General features: G+C 37.2%; 1 protein-coding gene across 3 annotated transcripts in view; it reads right to left on the bottom strand.

Moving 5' to 3' along the window:
* The window catches only part of GCA (grancalcin), a 34,211-nt gene extending 9,864 nt beyond the window's left edge, over positions 1–24,347 (bottom strand). For 2 of the 3 annotated variants that reach the window (XM_045480024.1, XM_045480025.1), the window contains exons 1-6: positions 24,298–24,347; positions 23,210–23,347; positions 14,806–14,970; positions 11,170–11,239; positions 4,810–4,853; positions 4,371–4,518 (exon numbers count right to left, since the gene is read on the bottom strand). In XM_045480024.1, coding sequence (XP_045335980.1) covers positions 4,371–4,518; positions 4,810–4,853; positions 11,170–11,239; positions 14,806–14,970; positions 23,210–23,329 — 547 coding nt within the window. In that variant the 5' untranslated portion in view covers positions 23,330–23,347; positions 24,298–24,347. Of the gene's footprint in view, positions 1–4,370; positions 4,519–4,809; positions 4,854–11,169; positions 11,240–14,805; positions 14,971–17,034; positions 19,785–23,209; positions 23,348–24,297 lie in introns of those variants that run through there. The other variant, XM_045480026.1, reaches the window with a different exon arrangement.
* Between the last annotated feature and the right edge of the window lie 618 nt (positions 24,348–24,965).

The raw sequence follows: 24,965 nt of genomic DNA, 5'->3' as shown, positions 1-24,965 counted from the left end.
TCTAACACCAAACACCATAAGAACATCACAGCATTGTATTTTCTTTAAAAACAATCAAAAAAACAAAATTCCAAAATTCATTCCATAAAAATACATACTAAAAATAAAACACATTCATATTGAAACTTGTCAGACAAAGGCTTTACCACTAATGGTTACGTGGTACATAAACATCTAAATTCTAGCTCTGTAATGAAGTCATAGCTAAGAAAAAACAAAATTATGTTTTTGTATTTTTAGAATATGTTTTTATTTTTAAATAATGTCTAGAATATTTTATAGATTTTAATGCTCCAATATTTCAATTCTGTAATTTCATAGTTCTTTAAAGAATATCAAGGAAAGATTATTAGTGATTTTTGCTATCACTTAAATTCTTTATTTCCTTTTTGCCTTTTTTTTCATTGAGGTATAATTGGCATATATAATTATATTAGTTTCAGATGTACAATATAATGATTCCATAGTTGCATATATTACAAAATGATCACTATAATAAGTCTAGTTAACACCTGTCACCCTATATAGTTACAGAATTTTCTCTTCTTGTTATGAGAACTTTTAAGATCTATTCTTAGCAACTTTCCAATATGTGCATACTTTACTGTGAAGGATGCTGACCTAGAATTATTGTCTTTATATATTACTATATTAGCAGATTTGGACAATCTACTCAAAGAGGAAAACAATAATAAACGTAGAGAAAATTTTATGTGTAGCTACAATCCAGGGAACTTGCTAAAAATAAATAAATAAATAAATAAATAAATAAATAAATGGAAAGGTATAAATTAATAGAAGTATGGAAACTTATGTAATTATATGCAAATGTATTTTAAGCTTCCTAGTAGAGAGTTATGATCTGAATGTGTAATGATAAAACTCTTATTATTTCCCATAGCATTCTCAGCAAAATAATTTGAATACTTTAACATGTATCTGAAGATCTTAAATTTGAATAATCCACAATATCTCTCTATGGCACTCAAATGCCTATGTGAACTCTGGCAGTTTTCTTTTTTGCCTAAGGTTATAGTACCTTTTCTACATTATGTTGAATTAAGGATCAAGTTTAATCCATTAGGTATTAATGCTTTAACTGAACTATATATGATGTGTCCAGGACTGTCTCTAAAATGACCATCTATTAAATTAAAATGTCTAATTATAAAACAAAACAAATCACTAGCTTTAGCTTCTTTAAATTGGAATTTGAGATAATTTGCATTGGGTTCAGATTTTAAATTTCAAAAGGTTAATTTTCTTACAACTGTATTTTGTTTGCAAATGAGTGTAAAAAAAAATCAAAGGGTAAACACAATTAGGAATACTACATGAACTGTAAAAGCAGGTTAAACACCATTTTATATTACCACTTTTGAAAGAAAGCAGACTGAGAACCTCAGCTTACCAAAGATAGGATAAAAATAAAGTTACATTCTTTTAAAATACTCTAAAATGCAGACTTTGCATTCTGAGGTATTTTGGCATATACTGTGTATACTAACCACATAAGAAAACGAAGGAAAATTTAGAAAACATGGTTTTTATTGTTGAAAAGCTAGAGTATAATATGGAAACCAGTAATATATTGAGATAAGCCTTTGCTATCAAATTAGAGCTCTTACCACAAATGAACACTATTCTATACTCAGGGATTGGAAAAACCAATATTGTTGAAATGTCCATATTACTCAAAGCAATGTACAGATTCAATGCAACCCCTATAAAATATCAATGGCATTTTATCACAGAACTAGAACAAATTATACTAAAATTCGTATGGAACTAAAAAGACCCCAAATAGCCAAAGTAATCCTGAGAAAGAAGAACAAAGTGGGAGGTATCACAATTTCAGATTTCAAGATATACTATAGAACTGCAGTAATCAAAACAGTGTGGTACTGGCACAAAAATAGATAAACAGATGAAAAGACCAGAATAGAGAGCTCAGAAATAAACCCATGCTTATATGGTCAATTAATCTATGACAAAGGAGGCAAGAACATACAATGGGAAAAAGTCTCTTCAGCAAATGGTGTAGGAAAATGGTACAGCCACATGCAAAAGAATGAAACTGGACTATTTTCTTACATCATACACAAACTCAAAAAGGATTAAAGAACTAAATATGAGACCTGAAACCACAAAACTCCTAAAGGAAAACATAGGCAGTAATTTAACATTGGCTGAAGCAACATTTTTCTAGATAGGTCTCCTGAGGCAAGGAAAACAAAAGCAAAAATAAACTACTGGGGCTACACCAAAATAAAAAGCTTTTGCACAGTGAAGGAAACCATTAACAAAATGAAAAGGCAACCTACTGAATGGGAGAAGATATTTGCAAATGACATATCCTGTAAGTGGTTAATATCCAAATATATAGAACTTAGACAGCTCAACACTAAAAAACCCCAAATAATCCAATGAAATATATGCAGAAGACCCAAACAGACATTTTTCCAAAGAAGATAAACATATGGCCAAAAGACACACAAAAAAATGTTCAACATTCATAATCATCAGGGAAATGCAAATTAAAACTACAATGAAAGATTCCATTACATCTGTCAGAATGGCTAGAATAAAAAATACAAGGAATAACAAGTATTGGTGAAAATGTAGAGAAAAAGAAACCTTTCTGCATTGTTGTTAGGAATGTAAATGGTACAGCCATTGTGAAAAACAGTATGGAGGGCCCTCAAAAAGTCAGAAATAGAGGGGAGCACCTGGGTGGCTAGGATGGTCAAGCTTCAGACTCTTAATTTTGGCTCAGGTCATAACCTCACAGTTCGTAGGTTCGAGCCCCACATGTGGCTTACCAATGGGGAAGCCTGCTTGGAATTCTCTCTCTCTCCCTCTCTCTCTGCCCCTCCCTGCTTTTTCTCTCTCTCAAAATAAATAAATAAAGTAAAAATTAAAAATAGAAATACCATATAATCCAGTAATTCCAATACTGGAATATTTCCAAAGAAAAGGAAGACACTAATTCAAAAAGATATGTGCAGCCCTGTATTTACTGCAGCATTATTTACAATAGACAAATTATGGAAGCAACCAAAGTGTCCATCAACCAATAAATGGATAAAAAAGATGTGGTACATATATACAATGAAATATTACTCAGCCATATAAAAGAATGAGATCTTGCCACTTGCGACAAATGGATGGACCTAGAGGGTATTATGTTAAGCGAAATAAGTCAGAGAAAGTCAAATACCATATGGTTTCAAAAATATATGGAATTTAAAAAACAAAACAAAGAAAAAAGGAACAAACAAAAAAGGCCCTTAAATATAGAGAACAAACTGGTGGTTACCAGAGGGGAGATAAGTGGTACAAACTTCCAGTTACGAAATAATTAAGTCACCCCAGGGGCGTCTGGGTCGCTCAGTCAGTTAAGCATCCAACTTTGGCTCAGATCGTGATATCGCCGGTTATGAGTTTGAGCCCCGTATCAGGCTCTGTGCTGACAGCTCAGAGCCTAGAGCCTTCTTCAGATTCTGTGTCTCCCTCTCTCTCTGCCCCTCCCCTGCTTGTGCTCTGTCTCTTTCTCACAAATAAACAAACATTAAAAAAAAATAAAAAGGGGTGCCTGGGTGGCTCAGTCGGTTAAGCATCCAACTTCAGCTCAGGTCATGATCTCACAGTTCACAAGTTTGAGCCCCATGTCAGGCTCTGTGCTGACAGCTCAGAACCCGGAGCCTGCTTTGGATTCTGTATCTCCTTCTCTCTCTGCCCCACCCTTGCTTACTCTTGCTTTCTTTTTCTCTCTCAAAAATAAATAAACATTAAAAAAAATTTAAAACAAAATAATTAAGTCACCCTGAAAAATACAGCATAGGGAATACAGTCAATAAGATCATAATATATGTTGTATGGTTACAGACGGTGAATATACTTGTGGTAAGCACTGAGTAATGTATAGAATTTTTGAACACCTGATACGGATACGAATAGAAATGCTGTATTCTTGAAATTAATATAACACTGCATATTAATACTTCCCAAAATCTGGCAAAAATAAAATAAATAATTAGACACCTCAGCAAATTAAAAAAGAATACACTATAAATGGTGGTTACCCACAATTAGAGGAATGCATTTTAATATACTCAACAGAGGAAATTCAGAAATTAATTTTATCAACCACAATGTATAAAAAAGATCATCTTTTGAAAAAAAAACATAGATAAAATGGTTTTGTTAAAAGTCTTCAATCAGAATTCATCTACAATCTTCAAATCAAACTGGGCAACAGCTGGTGAAATAATAGATTCCTTTGTCACTTAACAAATTAAAACAGTTAAGATTCATTTCATCAAAGAACAATTATCTGGATAGATTCTAAAGAATTTTAACATTCTTACCCATAGCAGTGATGGCTTGATTCAATTCATGATGTTCCACTGTGCCACTTTGGTCTTGATCAATAGTCATGAAGTTTTGCTTCCAGGCATTAAGAGCTGCCCAAAGTTCTTTGAATTCACTAAACCTCATTTTTCCTGTGTAATCTCTCTGATAGTTTTATTAATAAAAATAAATTTTGATACCAATGAGAATTTACTTGACCCAAAGCTGTAAATCATTGACTAAAAAACTATTAGTATGCTTCTGCAAGTTAGCTAAATTCAGCATATGAATAGATTTCTACTTCAAAATGGAAGAGCATGGAATTCAAACAGAATCTTACAAAGTATTTTTAAAGTCTCTAATTTACTTTAGTCATCTACAGCCAACAATTGCTTAGTTATATTCAGAAAACAATTATTCCATATTCTAGTATTTTCTATTTTTATTCAAGGATACATCCAACATGGCGATCATAATTCTGCAGGTTTCCAAACTGAAGGCTGTAAAACATATTTATTATTTGAATTGGAGTCTGCCCAATTTTATCTATGTAAAATTATGACAATTACTATACTATTTTATAAAACAAAATGTTTAAAAATTGCCAAAAATACACAGTCACCCCATCAACAAACTTTGAATGCTTATGCATCCATAGTAAAAAAAAAAAAAAAAAAAAAAGGACTAAAATAAAAATTACTACTACTCCAAACTATTCACATCTAGTAAGGGGATTTGGTAGTTATATAAGCAATTATAAAATAACTGAAAATTATTGTCACAGGGGAAAGGAGAGCTTTGATCTTCCCAACACAAACGAGGAGCAGGTTTTTAAATAGAAATCTGACATAAAGGGAGTACACAAAACACAAAAGATGTAGAGATGCGATTAAAGTTTGAGGTGAAGGACTGGCTTGTGATGACATCTAAAGGGAGAAGAGGGTCAGATCATGAAAGTCTTGAATGCCACCCTAAAGATTTAGACCAAGGGAAGTCACTGAAGAATTTTACAGAGCAGAGGGGCAATTCTAAAATTTCCATTACAGAAACACTCATTTACATTAAACAGACTGCAGAGTAAAGTAAGATGAACCCGGATGTAGGTAAATCATTTGCTAGTTTACTGCAATCAATCAAGTAAAAATATGAACTTCTGATCTGAAGCAGCTGTTTTCCCTTGGGCAAGGGAAAAGGCAGGAAGAAAAAATAAATATAAACTATCTTAATATCATGGGTTATTAGAAATATTAACATTTTCATATTTATAGAACTATAACTGAAGACTCACACTAAGTAGAATTTTTCTAATCCTTACCACAATTATATTGAATTAGTATGCTGATTTACCTCAAGACTTATTATATCAGTCTTGATAAAAGAAATATTACGTCAGTACAGTTTAGGTAAGCTTACCAAGTTCTTATTCTTCACTCCTTAAAATGAATAAATGAATAAATAAAAATGCTTAAAATTATCTTATTTTGTTATTTGATGTTAGCATATTTTGAAATTTTTATAAGAAAAAATATTTCAGCTAAATTTTAGACCTATTAAGAAAAAAAATCATAAAACATTCTACAAGTTAAAATAGCTGATTTTCTTTAAATGTTTATTTAATACAGTGTCAATGTTAGAATAGGTGGTTATAATATTTTCAGATGGACAATTCAACAGACACTCGATGAGTATTCACTATGAGCCAGGTAGCATGATTTTGTGATTTTACATAAACATACAAAGGTATTATAGTCCCAATTTACAAATGAAGAAACAGAGGCCCAGAATAATAAAGTTTCCCAAGTCATAGAGCCAGTAAGTGGAAAAGTCAATACAGGAGCCCAGTCCTCCTTCAAATCCTGTTCAGGTGGGAAGAAGCAGGGTGGCAAAGTTTCCATGAACAATCCCTGGATGGCATTCCATCATTTTGTCAGGCAAATGGTATGTTTTGCTTTCAAGTTAACATGGCACCCATCCGTTATGTGGGAGAATCTCAACAGATGATAACAAATGGCAAGAACTGAGTCTTCATATAAGCATACCTTCAATCATATAATAAGATTGAATGCATAGGTATAGAAGATTAAATATTTTTGACAAAGAATAGAGAAGAATTTTTAGGAAAGGTCATAGATTTTTAATACCCCATTGGAATGGGAAAAAATTAAATTTCTAAAGTCATAAACCATTAGAAAAAAGAGAATGAGAGAACATAAAGGAAAAGAATTGTAAAATAGTAAGATGAATGGAAGTTAACTAACATAGATAGGAGAAAGTGACCATGAACACGCAATAAGAAAAGCTGAAAAGTAGCCTAGTTATCCAGGGGAAGACCCCAAACATGTTTAAGAACTGATAGTATTTCTAAATATGGGTGTGCAGGTAGAGATAAAAACAGAATAACCAATTGAATATCTGTTTAAAAAGTATCTACAGCCCCCAAATCCCTTCTTGCCTTAGCTTTGTAGATGGATACTATGTCTATTCTCACATCAGCAGAAGTCTGGGAATTTGCTGTCTGGAGAGTTCTTCCAATTTCAGGGTATCAGGCACATATATGAAGCCCTAACTACTAACCAATGACCAGTAACCCTTACCCTCTAGCACTGATACTAACATTGACTCTAACATTAACCCTAACACTAACCCTCTAGAGAGGTCTCTGCACGACAGGATAACAGTTATATACCCTAACAATAATCCTAACACTAATTGCTAACCCTTAACCCCTAATACTAACACTAATCCTAATCCTCACTATAAGTCTAACCCTAAATCTAACCTTAGATAGGAGAAAGTGGCTTCCTGAATACATTGGAAGAAAAGCTTTGAGAAGCAGCCTCGTTATCCTGGGGAAGAATCTCAAAATTTAAGAATCTGTAGTATTTCTAAATATGGGTGTGAAGGTAGAGATAAAAACAGAAGGACCAATTGAATATTTATTTAAAGAGGATACAGAGCCCCAAATTTCCTCCTTGCCTCAGCTCCATAGATGGATGTCATGTCTATGCTCACACCAGAAGTTGGGGGATTTACCATCCAGAAAGGTTTTTGAAGTTCAGGATGCCAGGCACATATTCAAAGGCCTCACCATTAACCAATAACCACTAAGCCCTAACCTCAAACCCTGATACTAACAATCACCCTAACATTAACCCTAACACTAATCTTCTGGACAGGTCTCTGAATAGCAGGATACCAGGGACATACCCTAACATTAACCATAATCCTAACTCTAATTTTAACCACTAACCAGTAACCTACAACCCCTAACCCTAACACTAACACTAATCCTGACTCCAACCTTAACCCTAGAGATGAGAAAGGGGCTTTCTAAGCACAGTTTTTCTGATTAAAAAAAAAAGAAGAAAAAAAAACAAAAACAAAAGGTGAGCAGCAGTCTAGCTATCCATGAGAAGACCCCAAACATTTAAGAATTGGCAATATTTCTGAAAATGGATGCAAAGGCAGAAATAAAAACAGAAGGACAAATTGAATATCCATTTAAAGAGTATTTAGAGCACCAAATCCCCTCCTTGCCTCAGCAGTATAGATGGCTACGATGTCTATTCCCACCCTAGCAGAAGTCCAGGGATTTACTGTTGGGAGAGATCTCTCAACAGCAGGATACCAGGCACACACCCAAAGTCTTCAAACCTAACCTCTAACCTGTAACCCTAACCTTAACCCTAAGACTATCCCTAATCCAAACTTTCTGGAAAGGTCACTGAACTCCAGGATACAAGGCAAATACAAGAACAGTAACCCTAAACCTAATGCAAACCCTAACCAAAACCCTAGAGCTGAGAAGTGCCTTTTAAATACATGATACAAAAAGTTGAGAAGCAGCCTAGCTCTCTTGGAGAAGATGCCAAACATTTAAGAACTGTGTGTGAAGGTAGAGATGAAAACGGGAAGACCAGGTGAATATCTATCTAAAGAGTATTTAGGGACCCAAATCCCCTCCTTGCTTCAGATCGGTAGATAGCTGCCATGTCTATTATCACCCCGGCAGAGGTCTGTGGATTTATTGTCTGCAGAGGTCTCTGAATTGTAGGATACCAAGCACATTGCCTAAAACTGACCCTGACCCTAAGGCTAACACCCCTAACCTAACGCTACCCAAGATCTGAGAAAGTGGCTTTCTAAACATATAAGAAAAGCTGTGGAGCATCATACTTATCATAAAGAAGACCCCAAACATTTAAAAATTGGTAGTATTTCTGAAAATGAATGTGAAGTTACAGATAAGAAGACAATTGAGAATCATTTAACGAGTATTTAGAGCCCCACATCCCATCCATAGCTCAGCTGTATATAAGGCTCACATGTCTGTTCTCACCCAGGCAGAACTCTGGGACTTTATTCTGTGAAGTGGTCTCTTAACTGAAAGATTCAAGGCAAAGACCCAAACCTTTCACACTGAACACACAATCCCTAACCTCTAACCCTAACCTTCACCCTAAGACTGTCCCTAACCCTAAGCCTCTGGAAAGGACTCTGAACTCCAGGATAACAGTTATATGCACTAACATTATCCCTAACCCTAACCCAAACCCTAACTGTAACCTTAGATCAGAAAGTGGCGTCTGAACACACGATAAGAAAAGCGGAGGAGCATCATACTTGTCCTGGGGACGACCTTGAACATTTAAGAACTGGTAATATTTCTGAAAGTGGGTGTGAAGGTAGAGATAAACATGGAGCCAATCGAATATCTACTTGAAGAGCAATTTAGAGCCCCCAAATCCCCTCCCTGCCTCAGCTCAGAGGATGGCTGCAATGTCTATTTTTACCTCATCGGAAGTCTTGGTACTTACATTGTGGCGAGGTCTCTGAACTGCAGGATATTAGTCCATACCCAAATCCCTAAACCCTACTTCTGAAGCCCTAATGCTAATCCTCACCTTAATCCTAAACCTCTGGAGAGATCTCTGAACTGCATGACACCAGGAACATAGTAGAACCCCTAATCCACAACCCACCACCCTTAACCCCTAACCTCTAACCATACACACTAACTAAAACAAACCCTAACTGCCACCCTCTGGAGATGTCTCTGAACTGCAAAACACCCGGAACATACACTAGCATTAACCGTGACCCTAACCATAACCTTAACCCTAATCTTAACCCCAATGCTAGGCCCTGACCCTTGATGTGAGAAAATGGCTTCAGAACACATAAGAAAAGCTGACAAGCAGCCTACTTATCCTGGAGAAGACCCCACAAACATTTATCAATTGGTAGTATTTCTGAAAATGGGTGTGAAGGTAGAGATAAAAACAGAAGGACCAACTGAATATCTATTTATGGAATATTTAGAGCACCAAATCCCCTCCTTGCCTTAGCTCCTTAAGATGTCAGCAATGTCTATTCTAACCTCAGGAAAATCCTGGGAATTTATACTCTGGAGAGGTCTCTAAATTCCAAGACACTAGGCATACCCAAGCCCCTAAGCTCCATCCCCTAATCCCTAACTCCTAACCTTGAACCTTAACTCTAACCATCTGGAGAGGTCTCTCAACTGTACAATACCAGACACACACCCTAACCCTAACCCTCACCCTAATCTTAACCCTAAATCTGAAAAAGTGGCTTCCTAAACACACGACAAAAAAGCTGAGAAGCAGCCTAGTTATCCTGGAAAAGACCTCAAACACTTAAGAGTTGCTAGTATTTCTGAAAATGGGTGTGAAGGTAGACATAAAAACAGAAGGATCAACTGAATACCTACTTAAGAAGTATTTAGAGCCCCAAAGCCCATTCTCGCCTCATCAGTAGATGGCTGCCACATTGATTCTCACTCCAGGGGCAGTCTGGGGTTTTATTCTCTGGAGAGGTCTCTGAACTGCAGGCACATATCCTAACCCTATCCCTAAACTCTAACACTAACACTAACCTATCTAGCAAAAACAAGGTATTTAAATAACTGTTTATCAAAGACTGAGAACCCTCCTGGGTCCTCTATCCTCTTTTCCTACCAAACAACCAGCCCTAAAGGAAATCCCAAAATACGCTGATTCTCATTGTTGCACGACAAACTGCCCCACCAGACTACCAGACATTGAAGCCTATAGTGAATACCAAACCAACACCTCGGAGCTTCTCGCCTGCATTTCAGTTAAATATGTATGACAAGGATCAGCACACCTGAGAAAAGCATCTAACATGAAAGACAACCAAACAAATAAACTGGAAAAAAAAAAACTGGAGAAAACACAGTTTACAAAAGAAGAAAAAACTTTGAAAAATACATTAACAGTTTCAGAGAGATAAGGGAAGACTTCACCTACATGAAAAAAGAAGAGAAGCTCTTGGATTTTAAGAATATGATAGCAGAATTAAAACACTCATAGAAGGGGGACACCTGGATAGCTCAGTTGGTTGAGTATGTGATTCTTGATTTCAGCTCAGATGACGGTCTCAGGGTTGCTGAGATCAGGCCCTGAATCAGGCTATGCACAGACAGCATGGAGCCTTCTTGAGATTTTCTCTCTCCCTCCCCTGCTCTTGCTCTCTTTCTCTCTCAAAATAAATAAATAAACTTTAAAAAAAGAAAACTAAAATCTATAGTGATAAAAGTATGTTATTTTGAGATCTGGAGGCAAATTTCAAGAGTCACCTGAAAAAGCTGAATGAAATTTCGTCTAGGAATAGTTAATGTCAGGGAGACAGTTATGTACAAGGAACACAAGGAACAGTTATCTTCACAATAAGCTTTGCAGAATTATTTGATTCTTTAAATTATGGGCATGTATATCTGTGATAAAAAGATTTTTTTTAACATTTTAAATACGGGGGTGGGGGAGATCTCACGAGAGTAAGTTCCACTAATTCCAGACTGTGTCAAACATTTCTGAAGTTCCTCAGCATCCACTTCACCATCCTGTTAAAAAATAATTATAGTCTGATTTAATGCACAGCTGTATAAAATCATATTAAAGTGCTGACTGGCTGTTCTAGGCCAATCAACAGACACACATTTTTTAAAATATTATTATCAACTACAAAATTAACAGAGACAAGTATTGACAACAAAGGCAAATTACAGAAGAGCATACAAAATAAATAATTTTTCACAAATTATATTCTATTAATTTGTAAGCACTTCAAATACAATCTATTTTCTCTACTCCTGAGAAAAAACATAATCATTCTGACCTATAGTAGGTCAAAATAACATCTGTTGAGAGTCATTGGAACTCTACCTAAAACAGAAAATTGATCAAAATGTGTTCAGAACAGTCTCAGACACATTCCCTTAATGCCCCTTTCATGGGGGGCATTATTTCTAAGGGATACTGAGGTTGTAACCACTGAAGCAGTAACCGGGAGGAGAGAATCCCTTCCCCCCTCCACCATTACCCCTAGTCATCCGGCATCTTGTTGGTATTCTTCTGATTACTGCCCAAACATTCTTGTTTGAACTTATTGTGGGAAATAAATTTTTTTAAACACAAACAAGAAATCACAACCAAGTAAAACAGGTTGAATATTTTCATTATGTTTCAGTACGTCACCCTATTTTCTATAAAAATATACAGAGCAATTTACTTGGAAGCATCACAGACATTGTCATAAGTGCAAAAAAATTAGCTCTGAGGAAGGATCAGGGGGGCAAATTTAAAACACAAACTTTTTAAGCGTTCATTTTTGTAAGAGACCCAAGAAATGAAAAAAAAATGTTTCCAAACTACTTCTAAGAAGTATCATAAACACTCATATCTTAATGGATCTTTAGCAGGGAATTCCTTATAACAAAAATTTCGGTAGAAGAAAAAATTCCAGTAGTTCTAGCAGGAATAAAAAGCATTCTTTCCAATGGATCATCTATGTGCCTACAAAGAGTATCTAAGTGTTCCTTTCTCTGCCACGCATAGTTTTGAGATTTCTCTTATACATTTTTAAATTCTTTAGTAAGAGAATTGTACTTTATAAAATCACCATTTGTTTAGAAGCAAAGCTAGGGTTAGAAATTTTTCCTCCAATGATAAAGACCTTAGAAGGAATTTTTATGTAAACAATTGCCTACCTCCCTATTATATCAAATCACTATTATATTTCAAGACTTTGAAAAATTAGGCATACACTTCTAACATGATTGGAGAAGAAATCATCAGTAAACAACACCAAACAAACAAATAAAAACAATCAAGGAAGTCTACAGCTGCCACTGTCAATAGTATCTCCATGAAATGATGGCACAGATGCCAGGTCATTGTCAGTTATTGCACAGGAAATTTTAAAAGACAATCTTTTACAAATTATTAAATCAGAAGCAAAGGTAGAAAATGACTTTTCTCTCATTTTTTTTAAAAAAAAATGTATTCTATCTTCTAGTACGCTTAAGATAACATGGTTATAAATCACCTTTAACTTTCCTTAAGTGGGAAAATGATACTCCACCCAAGACTAACATTAGTGATAATTACTCAGCTTCATCAATTGTTTTCTTATTTATAAGAAATAATGCATTGTGGAAACATTAGGCTCAAACTTAAAACTTTCTAGAAAAGAGAAATTTGCATTTACTAAAAACCTTGACCAATCCAATTAAAATGAGGGAAATCAGTCCCATGTGGTCTGATGATGATTTCTGTTCAACCATGAGCTTCTCTAACATTTCATGGAAAAGCCCACTTAGTGTACAGAAGACGTTTCTCTGAATTATATACATTCAAAGACACAGAAGAACCTTGAAGAGTACGGAAATTCTTTTGTAGGGAAAGAACAAAGATTACAGAGGAAGCAAAGCTGAACAGCAGTAGGTTCAAAAGACACACAGGAAAAGTCATTATAAATTCGGGTTAAGTAGTATAAAAATTACGTTAGTCTTTGTTAACCCTTTTTGAAGAGAGTGAAACTAGGAACAGTACAAACAGCAAATTAGTGTTGACGATTTTAACACTGAAAGAGTTCAGAAGTCAAATAAAAGTCTCTAAATAAATATGCCCAGTTCCTATGTTTTAAGTTATAATTTTATAAAATAGATTTAATATATAGTCAGTTATAGATAACAGACTTATTCCCAGCATTACAGTACTTAAGAGTTCTTTGCAGATTGGAATGGTATAATGTAACTGTTAGCATTACAGTTAGCTGCAAACAATAGAAAATACTACCAAAGAGATTTAAACCAATAACGGTTCATTGTTTTGCACAAGAAGTCCAAGGCCAGGCAGAACAGGACTGTAAGGCAGCTTTAAGATGCCATCGATCTCTGTATTTTCCCACGTTTCCCATCCAAAGGACTTTATCTCAAGCTTGTTGACTCAAGGTACCAAGATGACTGCTGCACCTCCCAACTTCAAGTTCCCTTTCTAGGCAAGAAGTAAGGAGCAAAAAAGGCCAACACCAGTTCCCAGGAGGGATTTTCTCCCTTAGAAAAGAGAAGTGTCCTTAAGAAACGGCACCTACATCTCAAGGGTCCGTCCTATGGCACATGGCTACCTTTACTAATCACAAAGGTGTCCGGGATGGCACTGGGGCTTTTCCAACCACCACTACACCAGGGAAAAAGAGGTTGTGAATGGAATTGGGGTCATGAAAACAAAGTGTCTGCCACATATAATAATTCTGTGTGTATCCTCTATTTCCAGCCAAGTATATGGGACCTGGTGAACACTCAAGCGAAAGAATACCGAATGAAAAGTGTTATCAAAGTTCTGTGAAGTTCTAACTACTCAAAAAGTTTTCATCGATAAGTATAAACGAAGAGATACGGACTGTGACTAAGACTCAGTGTGAACCTGTCTCTTCTCATTTGTCTGGTAGTTGAACCTCCTTTCTGCCCTCTTTTCTTTACCCTTTCCCAATTTGCTTTACCTTCAAGTCTCTCCCAAACTATTCACAATTGAAAAGTCTCCTTTTGACGCTCTGCCCCAGCTTCCTCAAGGAGATTTACACGTAGACCTCTTTCCCCCAATCCTCTCTGGCTCAGTCACCATGCAGCATACCACACTGTTTCCTCTTTCAGTGAAATGAACAATGCGTCAGTATCACACTAACAGAGTTTTAAAAAAATGAAGTAATTATGACTACCCTCATCTCTGATCTCAAGAGAAAAATCGGCCTAGGTAAGTTTAAATACAAATTTCATATACATTTAAAATGACACACTAAGTAACAGAGTTGACATTTCTTTTAAAAAGCAATCACTTCTTAAAACTGATATCTGTGGGGCACGTGGGAGGCTCAGTCAGTTAAGCATCGGATTTCAGCTCAGGTCATGATCTCACCATTCGTGGGTTCGAGCGCTGCGTCGGGCTCTATGCTGACAGCTCAGAGCCTAGAGCCTGCCTTGGATTCTGTGTCTCCCTCTCTCTTTGCCCCTCCCCTGTTCTTTGTCTCTGTCCTTCTCCCTCAAAAATAAACAAACATTAAAAAAAATTTTTTTTAAACAAAAGCAAAAACAAAAACCCTGATATCTGTGCAATATATTTAGCATCTCACCTGTCCAGCAACAGCAGTGAAGTATGTCCACATGGGGTCTCCTGCTGAGGAATAACTGTCAGAATACGCTGGGTATCCACCAGGGAGCAGGTTTGGCCCTGTTCCTGGCATTGGTTGTCCTATCTGCAGCTGCATTCCTGGCATCTGACCGCTAAAATCTCCAAACTATAAGAGTGAAAAAAGTTAAGATTATAAATGCAAACATTATTTGTTATCCACTAAAGTAATATTTATGAGTTGTCTACTGAAAAGTAAGGATAGAAAGAGTTCCTAAAAAGCAACCAAATTCGCTGTCACAAAAGCTGTTTGCTAAAAAATCCTAGATGTCTGGCATTAGGACATAATTCAGTTCACTAATATGTTATCCGGCATCAAAGAAATGTAACAGAAGAAAGTACTCTCTAACCTTTAGGAACTTAGCAGATGAACATGACACACAATTTTTAAGTGTTTACCATCAACATCACTGAAATAAACAAAAGGCAAAGAAATACAAGAAAATTTCACCTACAGTCAAACTAAGAAGTAGTATACCTCGGACACAGAAGAATACATGGTAAATGCAACGAAATTGTGAACTAGTCATGGGCAACTGCATAAGGTGCAAACATCCTCTCCCCCAGAAAATATCCTTTTAAAAAGACACCAGTAGGAGAACCAGGGTGCCTCTGTCCGACTTTGGCCTCCGACTTTGGCTCAGGTCATGATCTCATGGTTTGTGAGTTCCAGTTGTGAGCCAGGCTCTGTGCTGACAGCTCAGGATTGGAGCCTCCTTTGGATTCTGTGTCTCCCTCCCTCTCTGCCCCTCCCCCACTGGTGCTGTCTCTATCTCTCATAAATAAACTTAAAAAAAATTTTTTTAAGACATCAATAAACAGGTAAAGTGATAATTCCAACCACAGTCTTCAAAACTAGTAAGAATAGCAATACGAATACCGACAATAATAATGTACAGCTAATATTTACTGAGAGCTTTTTATAGGCCAGGTACTAAATACTTTCCATTATGTGATTTGATTTTCCAACAAATTTATGAAGTATGAAAATCCTATGTACGTTCTGCAGTTGAGGACCTAAAACTTCAAAAGGTTTCCTAAACTAGTAAGAAGTAAGACCATGGTTAAAATGTAGATAGTCTGATGTTTGTTTCCTGCTACGGTATGGTTTCTCTCTACTTTTTTCACTTTGGAACTTGGTATACATTTTTAAAACCTCAGAGAGGCATTTTATTGAGCATTTTTATGAGTCTGGAGGAGAAAGAAGTATCGAGATTGTTCATTATTCCATTTTGAACAAAACTCTTGACCTGATCCTTGAAGGATGAGTAGAGACTGCCAGAATGAAAAGAAAAAAAGAATTCTAAATTGGGGGGAGGAGGAGAGTGAAAAAGGTAGGATACTACCAATAGTTTGAAGAACTGCATCACTAGATATGTAAAGGGCAAAGGTATGGAGGAAGTATTGGAACTCAGGAAATGCACTTCAAACTCCAGGAAACGCATGACTAGATCATGAAGCAATTAAGAAAGTAAACGGTAAATGTTAAAAGGATATAATGGATAAAAAACAAACAAAAATAGATGAGGTTTTTTTGTTTGTTTTGTTTTTTAAGTTACTTCTTTGAAGAGAAGAGACCAATAAAAGACAGGCCAAATTTAGGAATTAAAAAGAGTATATAACCACAATTACAACTTCCAACTCTCAAAGGTGATTTAGGATAAACAGTTATGTAAGAAAAAGTAACCTAACCCTGACCACTTCCCCCTAAAAATCTAGAACTGATTGCCCTTGGTAGAATAGCAAAAATTAGGAGACTTTTAGCATACCTTATTTATTCATAAGCAACTTAAAGGGAAGAAAACAAGAAGTGGTCAAAAAATCGGAAAGAGGACGTGTAGCAAAACTGAGGAAGGTGTGGGTCCACCACAAAACATCACTGAACAGGAAAAGGGTGCTTTGGTTCCTCTAAACCAAGAAGGCAATTTCTAAAAGCACAACACATCCCTGGCTCCACAAGGAGCACCTAAGGTGCCCCTCAGGGACCAGAAAACCTGTGGCTCCCCGCTCCCCTTGATCCCAGCTTCCAGCACAGTGCAGTCTCAGCCCCGCTGAGTACGGGAGACTAGCCACGCGAAGCAGAGACAGAAGGCGGACCCCTCAGGCTGGCACCGCCCGCAGGGACGCTCCACCTTGCAGGGGCGGAGGCTGCGGAGAAGCGGCCAAGACTCACCCCTCCTCCGTATCCCGGGTAGGCCATGACGAGTTGAATAAGCGTCCCCCGTCAGCCTTTGAGTCAGCGTCCGCCCAACTAGAAGAAAGGAGGAGGAACCGATGCAGAGGCAGGGCAGATGCAGAAGCAAGTGAGGCAGAAAGATGCGCTAGCCGCGGGGTTTACTTCCCTGCGACCGCCCCTTCCCGGAGTCGAACCCCGCCTTGCTCGGCTCCGATTGGCTGAGTCCCGTCCTTCGGGGCCCAAGCTACCGAAACAAGCGCCTTCAAGGAATCTAATCCCACCCACCTCATCTCTGATTGACTCCACGCACCCAGCCCCCCTCTTGCTCAGTTCCTATTGGCTCGCTCAGGTCTCGCGCTCTCTCCTCACCAAACTGCAGAGAAGGCTTTGCTCCGGTAACTTACTCTCTTTTTGGCAAGGGTCTCCAGGTTGAAGTTTCCTTTTCCTGAGAACCCCTAAACCCGCCGGACCATGGTTTCTTTTAACCTACTTTTCCACTCTTTTGAGCTGTGCTTCCAAATATACATTTGTGAATTTCAAAACTTTCAGTTACTCACATTTATTTTTGCGTAATGTTGACGTCACATCATCAAACTTTGAAACCTTCATCATCTCTGCCCCAAGGGGAGTGCTTCTGAGCTAAAACCCACTTCATGCGAAATTTTACCAGGTTATTTGTAGTTTGATAGAGAAATGGCGAATAGAGTTGCCAGATTTAGCACATAAAAACACACAATGTTCAGTTAAATTTCATTTTCAAATAAACGATGATTTTTTTTTAAGGTATGCAGGTCCCAAATATCACAGGAGATATACACTTATACTGAAACATTCGCTGTTTATACGTTAGTACACAGGATGGCCTGTATATTTTCTGGGAACTCTACCAATGACTCTTCGTCGGAAGAGTCTTTAGGCAAACTCTTCGGATATGCCCCTTAATTATATGCACCTAGCCAACAACTTGGTTTATATCACATGGTGAAAAAAGTTATTTTAATGTATTAAGTAACAGTATTTGATAGTTCTGCTATTCTCTGGATCTCAAATGAATTTTGTAGCTCTGGCTTTAAAAAGACCATATGCACATACACGCATGAGAGAACAGGATAGCTGTAGCTTTAGCTTAAAAATGGAAAAAAAAAAAAAAAGAGCAGGATGATATTAGATCTGAAGAATATGACAACCAATAAAATGTATCTTAACATTTTAAGGATGGGGGATGAGATTTAGATATATATTAGCAGAGGAAAACAACCTTGCAAAGCTGAGTAACAATTGCCCAGCTACACAACAAAGAAGAAACATACCTTCTGAAATTTTATCAGGAAGAGGCAGAGAGAAAGGAAGATTGCTAATGTACAGGAGACTCTTGAGAAAGTGTGTGTTTAGTTCCTCTAACACAATAAGAAATACTTTAGGCTATAAAGTTAAATTAGTGGCATAAATAAAAAGATGATAACACCTACTTGACAAAAGGAAAAACATGACTGTTAAAGCATCAAGTGATAATGCATTACAAAGCAAAACAAATCATAGCAAGGTCTGATTCTAAATGATTAACTACATACTCAAATGCTCAGAAAGGATTGAGTGTTTTACATCTACAGTGTTAGTCTAAATCTCTGGTCAGAATTTTTGTGCATTTTGTTTTCATCATAATAGACTGCGTTTGTATTGCATTTGTGTATATCAGGGATCAAGTCTCCTTAGCTCTCTTGCATTGCTACAAATCTATTTTCAAAGATAGAGATAGTATTTCCCTCAAGGGCAGAGAAATTTGTTGCAAGCTAACAAAGATACTCTCTCCCTCCAGGGCAAAGTTTGGGTAGGTTTGCTAGCAAGAAATTCCAAAACTTGTGTTCCTCCATTCTGATACAAACTAACTGCTTGCACAGCACTTGCCTAGCAGGTGCAGCTCACGCTGAGGGATTTGGGAGCATGAGGAATCTATGGGAGCCTGAAGCTCACACTGCCTGTTGTGCTATGAATAATAAAATCCTTTGTCTCTGACCGAGGAATCTCATGCATCTGCAACTTCTATGAAACTGTGACAGGCTACTTGTTGGCTTACAAGTGAGATAAAATGTCAAATCCTTCACAGTTCTTGGCAGTGGAGCTACAGAGCTACCTAGGGAAGTTCCTACCAAAGGGTAGCAGAAGATGCTGTTCCAAAATATGCCACTTTGGCGTAAGGATTATTTTGAATTGAAAGCAACTGAGAAGAAGCAGATACAAGAAAAGCTCCTGCCCTCCCTGCATTTGCCTAAAATCATGCCATAAATTTACAAAAGTGTCCTTCTTCCCTCTCTACCAGGAAGGACAAAGATGATTCCTGTGACAACTTAGACCCTTATCAACGGAGAAGATGCAGACATAAATCTGCATAACAAATCTTACACTTGATTACACTGCTTTTCCAGGCAACCTCCCCACAATTAGTATCCCCCTCACCTTTCTTCCTTTTCTCTTTAGCTGAAAATGGTATCTAAGCTTGAATCACCTCTGAAAGTTATTAATTTTTCCCTGGGTATCTCCCATGTATACGTGAGGATACATGTAATTAAATATCTGGGTTTATTCTGTTGGTAATCTGTTTTTTATTACAGGGGTGTCAGCCAAGAACTCAGAAAAGTAAAAGGAGAATTACTTTACCTCTTGTACAGAACACCACTGTCTGTAGCATCTCTCTAAACCTAGTATTTCAAATTATAAATTTTCTAGTATAGGAATTTAAAAATTCAAATGAGCCCATAAAGAGGGTTTTTTTTAAGTATATAGTAATGAAAATTTACCTCCATGAATCAGTTAGTATTACATGACCAATGTCGTTTTATGAAAATGTAAAAACACAATGTTTTGTAAAATATATATATATATATATATATAGAACATTACATTTCTAAAATGTAAAAAAAAAAAAAACATCCAATCTTAAATTACACATTTTCTTTTCTGAAAACACTCCATTATTCTATAAAAATAGCTGCTTACAGAGTGAATACTGTGTAACAGGCACTGTGTGCTGTGATGAGCTGTTGCTCAAAACAGCGCCATCAGGTATATACTATTATTATCTCCATTTCACAAATGTGAAAAGTATGGTGGAAAACTGTATATCACTTGCCCAGAGTTGCATAGTTGGTAGCAAAGCTGAGATTAGAACTCAGGCCACCTTGGCTGCAGAATGTAATCTCTAACAATGCATTTTCCCTTCCCTGCCCACTCCCCCCTGTATCATCTTAAAATACAGTAAAAATGATTTACACTATAGGAGAAAATGGTTTAAGGAGTAGAAAAACAGCACACCAATAACTAGACAAGTAGACAAGAAAATTCATTGTTTTGACTAAGATGAGCCAATCAAATTACTTCTCTTACACAAGATACAAGTTTTCTGGTGAGCTTTAAGCTTTCATGATTATGTCTACTTATGGTATTTCTTCCTAATCTTCTTGAACTTTGGTCTTACCATAAATTTAGATATTAAACTAACCAGTAAAATACAAACACTGAATTAATAATGTTTTCCTTTCCCTATCTGTTGCTACCTCATTTTTCTTTCCCTCTATACAGGGGGGTGGGGGAGTAGGGAGTTGGGAGCAGGGATAGGAGAGACAGGGACATAAGCGCCAAGCGTAAAATTTTAATGCTCCTCAGCAAACTTCAGTTGCAGAGCCAAAGGCTACCTCTCTCACAGAATTTATTTATATATGCTAAATACTATAACAAGACATACCGACTAATGAAAACCAACATTACAGGAGCTTATTTTATATCATTAAGAAATTTCACTTAGACTGATTCATTTATTCAAAAAAATTATTGAACATCTATAATGTGGCACTGGTTTAAATAAGAAAAAAAAATACACCAGGGTTGGAGGAAGTGTTGTACTTCTGGACGTTACATTCTGGCAGAGAGAACAAACAAAAAGTGAAGACAATAAATCAAGTCCGTGGTATGTTAGGAGAGGATAAGTGCGTGGCACAAAAGGAAAACAAAAGCTGGGTGGGGGAGTAAGGTGACAGAGCAGGTTGCTCAAGGTAACCTCATTGAGAAGGTGAAGTTTGAGCAAAGACTTGACCTGAGTAAGTTAGACATGTAGTAACCTGCAGGAAGAATGTTCCAGCAGAACTAGAGCTACAGTTGTAAGGCAGAAGCCTTCTGACCTGTCAGAGAACAGCAAGGAGGCCAGTGAGTCTGGTGTGGATGGAGCCAGAGGGAAAGTCTAATAATGGTTACAGAGGAGGGGGAATGGGGCAGGTCACCCTGGGCCTTTATTAGGCATTGTAAAGACTTTATACTCTGGGTGAGATTAAGAACCCACTGAGGGTTTGGGGCCTTAGCAGAACATAATATGATTTAATTTGTAAAAGATCACTCTTCCAGCTGTGTTGACAATAGACTGAAGGGGGTTAGCATAGAAGCAAGGAGATCCAGGGGCGCCTGGGTGGCTCAGTCAGTTGAGCGTCCGACTTCAGCTCAGGTCATGATCTCGAGGTCTATGGGTTCGAGCCCTGTGTCAGGCTCTGTGCTGACAGCTTAGAGCCTGGAGCCTGCTTCAGATTCTGTCTCCCTCTCTCTCTGCCCCTCCCCTGCTCATGCTCTGTCTCTCTCTCTCTGTCAAAATGGGTAAACATTAAAAAAAATTAAAAAAAAAAAAAGCAAGGAGATCTGATAGCAATCTGTTGGTAATTTAGAGACGGTGGTGTTTACCAGGGTTAGCAGCTGAGATGGGAGATGCGGTGAAATTATTTTTTATTTTTAAGGTAAGGTACTGATGTTTTCTATTTGCCCTTTATTTTTTTTTTTTGTTAATGTTTATTTATTTTTGAGAGTGAGACAGACAGACAGAGTGCAAGCTGGGGAGGGGCAGAGAGAGAGGGAGACACAGAATCTGAAGCAGGCTCCAGGCTCTGAGCTGTCAGAACGGAGCCCGACGCGGGGCTCGAACCCACAGTGAGATCGTGACCTGTGCTGAAATCAGACACTTAACCGACTGAGCCACCCAGGTGCCCCTAGATTTGCCCTTTAATGACATGGTGATAAATAACTCTCTCCTTGACCAAACTCTAGCCGGGTTCTTCTGAGCTCTCTTCTTGACTAAGCCTTAATCCTGGCCTATAAAGAATTGAACAAACACTAACATAGTTTGACAGCTCCAGGCTGCATCCCTAGGATGACTGTAGCTCCCTTTAAAGTACTTATCCGAGAGAACTCAAGCTTGCCAAAAGAATTTACTGTTTGTTCCAGCCAACATCTGAAGATCAGGCCTACTCTCCTAGTCTCTGTGAGAGGGTAGGAGCCTAACTTGGAGAAACGCCAGCAGACAAACCCAGATGTGTTTCACGTTGACTAAACCCCTCTTAATGCTTTTGGTAATTTTTCTTTTTCCTGACACTATAAAGCCCCCACTTACTCCTTTCCTATTCTCTCACTCTCCCTTTTAAATACCCTGTCACTTCTGTACAAATCAAAGTTGAATTCCATCCACTCTGGACATTTTTCCCCATTATTGTTATTGTAAATATTTCCCTATTATTTAGTATAAATAGTATATTATGGATTAAAATCATCCTTACCACTTTAGTCCTGCTTTGTTTATCTTTGCCAATGGTAAAGACCAAGGAAGAGTTGTTTGGGGTGGCCAAATCAAAACTCAATATGGTACATGTGAGACTTGGGATGTCTGTGAAACTAGGTGATAGTGTGAGGTAGGTTGTTGATCTAAGAGGCTGGATGGAGTGAACAGCTTAGCTAGTGATGGTTCGTACCAACCACCCAGCATCTGTATCTTAATGAACCTTGCTATTCTCCACTTGTTACATATGCAGCAACTGTTGGGAGGTAGGGAAGAACTTGGTGGGACGTGGAAGGTATTCCTCCAAAGTGGTCTTAAAGTGAAAATTAATTGCTAATGCTGGTAATGAAATAAGAGAGGCCCAAGAAATGAATACCCCTTACATCATTTTCCTAGAAATTAATAACAGAAATAGATTTATGACCTAGTAGATAAAAGGTATAGCTTATTACATATGCAAAATGATTCTGGCAAATTTTAAGTCCATGTAGTTTGAGAAACTACACACACACACAATGTCTCAGCTCATGCTGCCATAACAAAACACCATAGACTGGCTGACCTAAAGAACAGGAGTTTATTTCTCACAATTCTGGAAACTGAAGGTCCAAGATCAAGGTGCCGGCAGGGGCAGTGTCTGGTCAGAACTCTCTCCTTGGGTTGCAGATGGCCGCCTTCTTGCTGTATCCACACATGGTTCTTCCTCATTCTTGCTCTGTCCTCTGACTATGTGGGTGGAGAGAGACAGAGGAAGTAAGTTCTCTGTTGTCTCTTCTTATAAGGGCATTACTCCCATCGTGAGAGTTACACCTTCCTCATCTCATCTAAACCTAATTAACATCCAATGATTCCCAATATCATTACACTGGGGCTTAGGGCTTCAACAAATAAATTTTAGGGGGGCACAGTTCCATCTATATAGCACACCAAATCTGGAAGGTGAGGAAGAGGAAATATGTCCATACGTTAGTCATAACGTCCACTGTTGTGTCATCACCTTAGAGCTGCCCTAGTATTTGTTTATCTATTTTATGCTAAAATGTATTCATACAGATTTCATGCCATGGTTTTAATTTATATACATGCAATAATTGTCATACTTTTTGAGGAAACTATTTATTGTTTTTGTGGAATAACATATCGTATGGAATAATGAAGGCTCTGTATGTATTATTTGTACAAGGCATAAAAATGTGACAGTATAAAATGAAACTATCCAGTAATAATTTTATTATCAAACTATTGCAAGTGCCGAAGGGTTAATGCCCACTAGTGAGGACAGAGAAAAATAAGCTTCACAAATAAGACAGAAGTAAATATTATTTGTCTTTTATTACTGAGACCAGCCACTTGACAAACTGCCCTTATTCAGCTAAGCTTTCGACAACAGTTTTTCTGTTTCTAATTTCCGTAATATTAAGTACTCTTTTGGCAGAAGCACAAACTCAAAAGCAATTTAAAAAAGAGTAATGCATATATGAAAAGTGTCAACAGGGCTCTTCAGAGAGGTGAAGAATGGTAGTTTCGTAATACATACTTCCTCACTTGGATCATCAGGCACTATTAAGCAATCTAGATTCAATGCAAACTTCTTTAGAAATTCTAAAACTGTATCTAAAATGTTGACCACAAAATGTGTCCACAAAAAAATCCTCAAAAACAGCTGCAATACTTACGCGCCTAGGTGGCTCAGTCAACTGCACATCCAACTCTTGATCTCAGCTCAGGTCTTGATCTCAGGGTCGTGAGTTCAGGCCCCACATTGGACTCCACGCTTGGCGTGGAGCCTACTTAAAAAAGAAAGAAAGTAAAAGAGCAAGCTGCAATACTGATTAATAACCTTGATAAAATAATCTGTTACTCAGGAAATGTTGGAAAAATACCCATCTTACATGTTAAATCCAGGTTTCATGCTTGTGAATATCAATTAGACTCCATATTAATAACATGGGATCATATACATTCAAAATTATAGAAATACAGAAAAAACTAATGTTGACTGAACACTTATTTTAGCTGGTGCTTATCCTTGGTTAGTAACTTGCTCACATACAATGGGAATTAAGTTAGAGTAGTCCTGTTACAAAAAAACAAAAATATTTTGATCAAAAACATAAAAGTGCTTAAACACATTACAGACTAACTAAAAGCTGAGATCATTCCATTTCTACACTAATGCTTAGTTGTTTTGCATATGTGTGAAGATAAGATTGCCCCTCTCTCTCATCAATGTGAAACTATTGGTAGGAATAAGACCCAGTAATAGAAATTTTAACAACTACAACCTATTTATTTATATAGCACATGATGCTTTTCATAGCTATTTTGGGCATTATCATATTTG

The sequence above is a fragment of the Leopardus geoffroyi genome, chromosome C1, assembly GCF_018350155.1.
Source record: "Leopardus geoffroyi isolate Oge1 chromosome C1, O.geoffroyi_Oge1_pat1.0, whole genome shotgun sequence".
NCBI lineage: Eukaryota > Metazoa > Chordata > Mammalia > Carnivora > Felidae > Leopardus > Leopardus geoffroyi.
Note: the sequence above shows the minus strand (reverse complement) of the source record. Positions and strands in the feature narration are given on the sequence as shown.